General features: G+C 35.5%; 1 protein-coding gene across 1 annotated transcript; it reads left to right on the top strand.

The window, feature by feature from the left end:
* The first annotated feature begins 9,034 nt into the window (after positions 1-9,034).
* Positions 9,035-9,970, top strand: LOC129084531 (olfactory receptor 6C6-like). The gene has a single exon (XM_054590725.1). The coding sequence runs from the start codon at positions 9,035-9,037 to the stop codon at positions 9,968-9,970; it is 936 nt and encodes a 311-aa protein (XP_054446700.1).

Here is a 9,970-nt window from a genome sequence, read left to right as displayed (position 1 = left end):
TATCATTTTTTCACTGGCTTTGATATATTGAAATGGATAGCTGTTTTCCAGTACACATGAGAAATAAAAAAAACAAAATATGATAAAGATGAACAAGTAACATATTTTAATAAAAATATTGTCTTTTTAATAATTACTCTTTTGAAATGTATTCTTATATGTGTCTGCATAATTTGGGAGCACTATTTATATATTTTTATTTCATTTTATTTTAAGATTTTATTAATTTTTTTAAGAGAGAGGGGAAAGGAGGGAGAAAGAGAGGGAGATAAATATCAATGTGTGGTTGCTTCTTGCACACAGGTGCTACTGGGCACCTAGCCCACAACCCAGGCATGTGTCCTGACTGGGAATTGAACTAGTGACCATTTGGTTCACAGGCCGGCATTTAATCCACTAAGCCCCATCAGCCAGGGCTGGGGCACTATTTTAAAAAATTCATCGATATCTTTTATAAAGCTATTGATTACCCCAAAATTATATCAATCCCTGTCCTTTCCATATAAGAATTCCATTAACTTTCATGTTATACCGTCCCAAATTATGTTAAACATGTCAGTCTGTTTCATCATATGCATCACCTGTGGACTTTTAAAATAAATGAATTACTAAAGTACTCTTTATCTTTTGCACCTCTTATTAATATTGTTATCCTATCTATTTATTACTTTGTTTGGAAAAAAATTTTAATTTTAATTTGGAAAAAAATAATAATGTGGTAATGCAACCAATATCAGGGAAGAAGGCTGGAGCCCTAAGGTGAGTTCTCTTTTCTTTGTGAAGAGTAGGGCACCCTGGAACAGGTTCATCCCTAGGGAGGAGCTGATTAAAACACAAACAAGCCCTGGCTGGGTGGCAAAGTTGGTTGGAGCATTGTCCCATAAACCAAAAGGTTGTGGTTTCAATTCCCTACCAAGTCACATGCCGAGATTGCAGGTTTGATTCCTCCTTGGGGCATCTATGGGAGGCAAATGATCAATGTTTCTCTCTGACATTGATGTTTCTCTCTCTCCCTTCCCCTTTCCCTGAAATCAGTGAACATATCCTTGGGTGAGGAATAGCCAAACACACACAAGCACACACAAAACAACAGCAAAAGAACTCTGAGATATTTCATACTAAATGTAATATTCCAAAACACATATTAGTAAATTGTTTTAATGTTTTTAAAATTATTTATGCCATTACAGTTTCTTTTTATTCCCTTTCCAATCTCTACCCAGTCCCATTTTGCCTTCCCTCAATCAATTCTGACATCACTGTCCGTATCCCTGTGTCATGCATAAATGTTCTTTGGCTGATCCCTTCACCATCTTTCATCCAGTCCCTCACCCCTCCCCTCTAGTAGCCAACAGTCTGTTCCATGTATCTATATGTTTCTGTTTCTATTTTGTTTGTTAGTTTATTGTGTTCATTAAATTCCACACATAAGTGAGGTTATATGGTAGCTTTAATGTTTTTAATGGCAGCTGAAGTCTTCAGCTACTAAGTGACCACCAGCTTTTCTTATAAAAAAAAATGTTTCTGTCCTTGCCATGATTTCCATCTTTGCTGTAACTTTGATTTGAAGAGGTGTGTAGTATGAGCTAGTCATACAATTTCTGCTACCATTTGGGTCCAGCAGACTTTTCTGGAGCTATGTTATCTCAAATTATAGAGAAGAGTTGTTCAGTAGGTTTTCCACATGACTTTACCCAGGGCAGCATTTAATTCATAAAGAAGATCAAACAAAACTATGCAGCAGAAAGAAGGAGCTCCTACCATTCGTGACAGCATGGATGGAACTGGAGAGCATTACGCTAAGTGAAATAAGCCAGGCATTGAAAGACAAACACTATATGATCTCACCAATAGGTGGAACCTAATCAACAAAACAAATAAGCGAACAAAATATAACCAGAGACATTGATAAAAAGGAAGAAAATGACAGTAACCAGAGGGAAGAAGGGAGAGGGAAAATAGGGGAAGGGTCGTCAAGGAACATGTATGAAGGACACATGGACAGATCCAAAGGGGGTAAATTTGAGGGTGGGAGGCAGGGGTGAGTGGGATGTGGGGGGTGAGGGGAGGAAAATGGAAACAACTGTACTTGAAGAACAATAAAAAAATTAAAAAGATTCCATTTAAAAAGGGAATTAAATTTAGATGCAACTGCATATTAGTAAAATAGATTATAACACCTGTTAATGCACAAACATAATATGACTCTACTATTAAAAATTATAAAACATAAAAGTTCAGTATTCATATTTAATTCCCTGAACTGGACCTATAGTGCATATGACTTCATTTCTGATTCTGAAGTTAAAATTATAGTAGACTTACCTCCTTGGATCTGTTGTATTTATTATTTCCTATGAGTGTGTAGAATAGATATAGGTATGTTAACATAATTAATTATGATTTTACTTTTTTATGATCATACTGTATTATCTATAGGGAGGTTTAAAAACAATGATTTTTGTTGGAGGAGGCAATGTGTAAATATTGTGACTCTATAAAGAATGTCCATATTACCTCCAATTCATACACACTGTGAAGTTTGGAACTCAGGTATCAATGATTTTAATGAACATCTATGTTATTCAGATGTTCCAGATAAGATGCATTTTGTGAAATTTTGTTTATATAATTCATATCATTCAAAACCTCAAAATAGGTAATTATTCCTTAAAATAAAGCTAAATGAAGTGAAAAAGTAGAAACTGAAAAACCTCAGGACATCAGCTGATGAAAGATAAGCAACTATTCCAAGCAAGAGATTCTACATTGCCAACTGTACACTTTTAAAATGCTGCAGTTTTCACTTAGCTTAATATTCTCCAGTTCCATCCATGTTATTGCAAAAGGTAGGAGTTCCATCTCTCTCTCTTTCTTTCTTTCTTAAATGCAGATTGATTTTATTTATTTTTTTAAATGTCAAAGTTAATTATACAATATTTAAAAAATTTAAAACCATTATAAAGTCTCAGAAGTTAAACCAACATGACATCAGCACAGAAATAATCAAGTAGATCAATGAAATAAAATGAGCATTCCAGAGACAAATGTATATATCTGTCTAACAATGTGATATATGATTAAACTGATATTTCAAATCAATGGGGAAAATAAGGCTTATTCAACAAATAAGGTGCATGGACCACTATCACTTGAAATAAAACAGAGTCCTATTTCATACATTATACAAAAAATATTCAGGTGAGTTAAAAATCAATATGTAAAATTGAAGGAGTTTTAGGAGAAAATACAAAATAATATTTTTCTTACCCCAAAGCAAAATATTCAAACCTAGAAGCTATAAAGTAAAATATTGACAATATGACTATTTTAAACATTTAAGACTACATACTAATATACATATAAAAAAGTTAAAGGACAAGTAATAGAATAGGAAAGTATTTCACCTTCCCTTTTAATTGAGAACCTTCCTGGGTAGAGCAGCCTTGGTTTCAGGCCTTTGCTTTTCATGACTTGGGGTATTTCTTGCCATTCCCTTCTGGCTTGTAGTGTTTCTGTTGAGAAGTCAGTTGCTAGCCATATTGGGGCTCCCTTATGTGTTACTATGTCTTTCTCCCTTGCTTCCTTTAGGATTCTCTGTTTGCCTTTGATATTTGCCATTTTAATGATGATGTGTCTTGGAGTGGGCCTCATTGGGTTCCTCTTGAATGGGACCCTCTGTGCTTCTTGGACTTGTGTGTCTTTTTCTCTCCTCCAATTAGGGAAGTTTTCCATCATTACTTTTTCAAACAGGTTCTTTATCCCTTGCTCCTCTTATCCTTCTGGTATCCCTATTATACAGATATGATTACATTTCAAGTGGTCCTGCATTTCCCTGAATGCCTCTTCATTCTTTTTGAGTCTTTTTTCATTTTCTTGCTCTTTCTGGGAGCTTTTATCTACCTTGTCCTCCAGTTCACTGATTCAATCCTCTCCTTCATCAAGTCTGATTTTGATTCCTTTCTTCAATTCAGAAATTGTATTCCTCATTTCTTCTTGCCTCTTATTGATAGTCTCTGTTCTTTTTCATGCTGATATAGTTTGCAGTAAGTTCCTTGTAGTTTCCCTGTAGTTTTTTGAAGTTCTCTCTGAGCTCACTGAGCTCATTGACGTTCCTTAGAACTATTGTTTTGAATTCAATATCTGATAGTTTACTTGCATCTATTTGATTTAGTTCTCTTTGTGGGGATTCCTCCTTTCCCTTCAACTTGGGGGTTTTTCTTTGTCTTCTCATTATTTGTGAGACTCTTCTTTTTGCTTCTGTTTCTTAAATTGATCTGTCTTGATTTACTGACTTTGTGGTTTGAACTTCTATGGTAGGAGACTGCTGTTTTTCCTTTCTGGCTCTGCCTCTGATGATGTCAGATGTTGACCCTGTCTGACCTAAGGCAGTGTATTCGAGACTTCCAGGAATCTACTGTCTGTGGTTGTCTCCTTCAGCTGTTAATCTAGTCACTCTGCACTCAGCAGGCTGGCTTAGAATCCACAGAGCGGGGCAGAGTCCTTCCTGGGGGTGGGGTTATTGGGTCCTCTCATGTTGCTGCCACTCAGAGGAGTGGTCTGCCTGAGCCAGATGGCTGCTGCCATCTCGGGGATGAGTCAGTATCCCGCTGGCTACTCTCTCAGTTCTCTCCCCAAAGTCTCCTTTTCCAGTCTCTGCTCAGGCATTCCAGCCTACTCTGCTGCCACCTTTGCTGGAGACCAGGGTAAGTAGCTGCAAATAAAAATTTATGCATTGGCCCTTTAAAAGGCTCTTTGCATCTCCACCTGCCTGTTTCAGAGAGCAACCCTGCCACTTTTCACAGCTGGCTGTTATCTGTGTGCTTTTTGGGCTCTGGTGCTGTAGGCTGATGATCCCTGCCTATGGTTTAGACCCCGCTCTTCTCAGGGGGATCCAACTGGACGTTTCAATATCCCTTCTGTGCTGCTGCCCATGGACGCCACGCCCATCTTCTGAAGTCTCTACCGCACTCCTTACCAGTTAGGTTGTGCTAAAGCTAATTCTGCTGTCTGTCCAAGGTTATAAGGCTCCTGTCTCACTATTGTTCAGTTTTTTGTTATACGTGATTTCTCCACAATTTAGTTGTAATTCCAGATTGGCCCTGGGAGGAGGATAGTGTGATTTCCATTAACTACTCTGCCATCCTGATTGGGAAACAATCTTAAAGGGACCTATACTGTCCAAATATGGGGCAATTAATTATCAAAAAGAATGGGAACCATGAGTTTATACTGATACAAATTAATGTATAAATTGGAAGTTTTACAAAGATTCAGATATTTGCATAGCAATCAAAATAACTATACAAAGTACTTATTAATTATAAAGATAAAAATATAGATTTATCATAGAAAATCCTATAGCCACATTAACCAAGAAATAAAAGGAAGCATAATCAATAATGAGAAGAAAATGAAATTGTGTGATCCTCAATAGGATTTCATAAGATATAATCACTTCTGTAATATTCCTGTCAAAGGTTAGTAAATTAAATGTAATCATGCAGAAACTTCAAACCCAAATTGAGGGACATATATATTATTTCTGGAAAATAATTTTCAACAACGTTCTTGAAAGTTAAGGAAAGACTAAGGAACTATCCAATTAAGACACTGCATATGACAATGAAATGAAACATGTAATTCTGAACAGTATTCTTTTTTCTAGTGGATCAAAAAACTGGTACATTTACATGATGGAATACTATACTGCAGAAAGAAGGAAGGACCTCCTACACTTTCCAACAATGGATAAAGCTGGAGAGCATTATGCTAAGTGAAATGAGTCAGGTGGTGAAAGACAAATACCATATGATCTCACCTATAAGTGATACCTCATCAACAAAACAAACAAGCAAGCAAAATATAGACAGAGACATTGAAATAAAGAACAAACTGACAGTAACCAGAGGGGATGGGAGGGATAATGGGGGAAAATATGGGAAGAGCCCTTAAGGAACATATATAAAGGACACACGGACAAAGGAAAAGAGGGTAGATTCGAGGGTGGGAGGTGGGGATAAGTGGAGCAGGAGATAGTGGTGGGTGTAAAATGGAGACAACTGTACTTGAAAAATAATAAAACAAAAAAATTTTAGACAATTGGTGAAATTGAATACGATTGGAGAATTACATGTTAATAGTGTACGTTAATGCTTTAATAATGATGGTTGTATTCTGCTTATCTAATCAAATGTTCTTTTTGTCATACTACGGTAGTGAATAGCAGCTAGAATGCCAAATGGTTTAGGAATAAAAGATCCTCATTGTGTATTCATTGTTTTTTTTATGTTTTATGTTGTTTCAAAAAAATATGGAAACAGGAAAACATTTAAGTACTGCCTCCTCCTACCACCATTTTGGGGGTGGGTAATGCCAAGTTAATGGAATTCTGACACATTCACTAATGGAAATAACAGAGGCTCTTTTTGGGGTAAACTCTCTTACCAGTGGAATTGGCTATATTGTCCCAATGGAATATCTGAAATTCTTGTTAGCATTAAGTATAGAGTTTAAATTATTTTTAGTTTGCTTTAGGGAGAATGTCCTTTGGTTTTGTATTTAAAGCAGTTCACAGTAGTTTTTATTTCAATTTTTCTTTATTTTCTTCTCTCTCTCTTTTTTTTTCATAATTGGTATGTCCTGATACTAGTCTCCAGAGGGCATTTTTTCTTCCCCCCCTTTTTATTTCAATTAATTCCTCTGTGTACTTTATGAGCAAGATGATAAAACTGTGGCTTTTACTAGTGTTTATTTGGGTTTCTTTCATTTGAGATATTTTCCAAAACATCTTCTCATTTAGAGCATCATATTTTCATTTTGAAACTTTATGGAGATTTTAAAAATTATAAGAAAAAACAGGAAATAAATTTTATCTAGCATAAAAGAAGATTTTAATTGAATTACCTGTAATATCAGCTTCCTGTGATTTTAATGAGTGTTAATGAATGTGGAAGATATTAGCAGATGTATACAATTTCTAGATTGCACATCTGTTTCAAATTCTTCCCCAGAAAAGCAGTGAAGTTATATTTCCTCTTAAATAATTGAATATTTTATAGTATTATGAGAAGTAGATATTTATCATTTATTATGACTCCTGATTTTACCATAGTCTCATAGGGGAATTATATTAATATATACTACTACGGTAAGTCACTTATAATTTAGGATAAATATCTATATCATAAATGAAAGCAATTCTGCAAGTATAAGTCAGGAATATTCACTGACTTTTGAATTGTTATATATTTTTCTATTTTATGTAGATTGAATAGTCAAAACCTCCTGATTAAATGCAACTAAAAGAAGACTGATACATTTAAAATTAAAGAAAAATAATTACATGAAATGAGATAAAAAATGTAAGAAAACCACATTGGGACAAATTAATGATATATATTAGAGTATTTCAATCACAGAGAAAATATATAACTGTTATTGTTTCTACATGCTCCATATATTTAAAAAGTGTTTTTTTCCTTTTCCGTTTTTTATTTATTGATTTTTTAAATTTATAAATCATGTTTATTCTATTACAGTTGTCTCAATTTTTGCCCCCTTACTCCCCTCGACCCATCCCACCCCCAACCCCTACTCCCACAATCAATTCGCACTCTGTTGTCCATGTCCATGTGTCATTCATACATGTGCTTCGTCTAGTCCCTTCCACTTCTTACCACCATTGTTGTCTTTCCCCCTCCCTTCTGATCATTTTCAGTCTGCTCCATGTTTCCGTGTCTGTGGTTTATTTTGTTCATTAATTTATTTAGTTGAATAGAGTCCACTTATAGGTGATATCATACGGTATTTGTCTTTCATCAATTGGCTTATTTCACTTAGCTTAATATTCTCCACTTCCATCCATGTTGTCACAAAAGGTAGCAGTTCCATCTCTCTCTCTTTATTTCTTTCTTTTTTTAAATAAATTACTTAATTTATTTTTTCAACTACATTTATCTCTGCCTTCCCCCCACCACTTTCCCTTGCCCCCTCCCTCAACTCTACCCCTTTGGTTTTGTCCATGAGTCCTTGCTATATGTTCCTTCACTTTCCCCTTCCCTTCCTTTTCCCCCGCCTCGCCCCCCTTCCCTCTTGTCTCTGTTGGTTTCTTTTCCTTTCAGTGTTGCTGGTCTTATTTTCCTTGCATCTTTGTATTGTTGGTTAGGTTCCGCTTATAGGTGAGATCATATGGTATTTGTCTTTCGCCCCCTGGCTTATTTCGCTTAGCATAATGCTCTCTAGTTCCATCCATGCTGTCGCGAAGTTTAGTAGTTCTTTTTTTCTTTCTGCTGCGTAGTGTCATTGTGTAAATGTACCATAGTTTTTTGATACAATCATCTACTGATGGGCATTTAGGTTGCTTCTAACACTTGGCTATTGTAAATTGTGCTGCTATGAACATTGGGGTGTATATGTTCTTTTGAATTGGCGTTTTGGGATTCTTAGGGTATAGTCGCAGCAGGGGAATCACTGGATCAAAAGGCAGTTCCATTTTCAGCTTTTTGAGGAAATTCCACACTGCTTTCCACAATGGCTGCACCAGTCTGCATTCCCACCAGCAGTGTACTAGTGTTCCCTTTTCTCCACAGCGAGGCTGTAAAAAGTGTTTTTGATGAGCTGAATAAACATTGCAAATTGACACTGGTATAACTGTTTAGATGTTACACTTTTTCAATAATGTATGAAATATACATTGATAGTCCATGTCAAATAATATTTTCTCCATTTAGAACATTTAAACAAAATTTAGCCCATCTGAAAGTTAAAATTTAAATTATATTTTAAGTTCAAATGGAGAAAAGAAAGAAGTAGTATTGTAAAAAGTTAACTAGTTTAAATGGAACAATCAATTAGAGGCTGTTTAGTTTATCAAAGCTATAATTCTTGGTATCACCTGTCTTGTCAAATTGAATAAACCTTTTAAGCTTTGTTTAGATTTCTGGATATTTTTCTATGTCTGAAACTTTTAACGTTATTATTTTCACTCTTAGAGTTGTTTTTCTTTGTCTCTTTAATAGGACTCGAATCTGATATGAACAATCAGTCAAGAGTAGAATTCATTCTCCTGGGGCTGACTGATGAGCCACATCTGCAAATTGTGATTTTTATATTTCTCTTTCTAAACTATATGTTTAGTGTGGTGGGGAATTTATCCATAATCCTCCTTACCTTGCTAGATCCCCATCTCAAGACTCCTATGTATTTTTTTCTGCGAAATTTCTCTTTCTTGGAGGTTTCATTGACAACAATCTGTATTCCCAGATTCCTGATAACCATAGTGACTAAAAACAAAATTATTTCTTATAATGGTTGTGCATCTCAGTTATTCTTTTTCCTCTTACTGGGAGTTACAGAATTTTACCTACTGGCCGCCATGTCTTATGATCGTTATGTAGCAATCTGCAAACCTTTACGTTACCCAATCATTATGAGCAACAAAGTGTGCTACCAACTTGTACTCAGTTCATGGACAGCTGGCTTTCTGATTACCTTTCCACCACTGGTCTTAGGACTGAAACTGGAATTTTGTGCTTCCAAAGTCATTGATCATTTCATATGTGACACTTCCCCTGTGCTTCAGATTTCTTGCACAGACACTCATTTCCTAGAATTAGTTTCATTTATCTCAGCTTTGATAACACTTGTGGTCACATTGCTGTTAGTGATTCTTTCCTATGCATATATTATCAAGACCATTCTAAAGATCCCCTCCACTCAAAAAAGAACAAAGTCTTTTTCCACTTGTTCTTCCCATATGATTGTAGTCTCCCTTACTTATGGTAGCTGTATCTTTATTTACATGAAACCATCAGCAAAGGAGAGGGTGACTTTATCCAAAGGTGTAGCTGTTATCTATACCTCAGTTGCCCCTTTATTAAATCCTTTCATTTATACTCTAAGGAATCAGCAAGTGAAACAAGCCTTCAAGGATACACTCCAAAAGATTTTCTTTTTCTTCAAAAAGTGA

This window comes from Pteronotus mesoamericanus, unplaced genomic scaffold (assembly GCF_021234165.1).
Source record: "Pteronotus mesoamericanus isolate MK-2021 breed Mesoamerican mustached bat unplaced genomic scaffold, CSHL_Meso_final scaffold_21, whole genome shotgun sequence".
Taxonomy (NCBI): domain Eukaryota; kingdom Metazoa; phylum Chordata; class Mammalia; order Chiroptera; family Mormoopidae; genus Pteronotus; species Pteronotus mesoamericanus.
The sequence above is the reverse complement of the archived record's forward strand: the minus strand, read 5'-3'. Positions and strand labels throughout refer to the sequence as shown.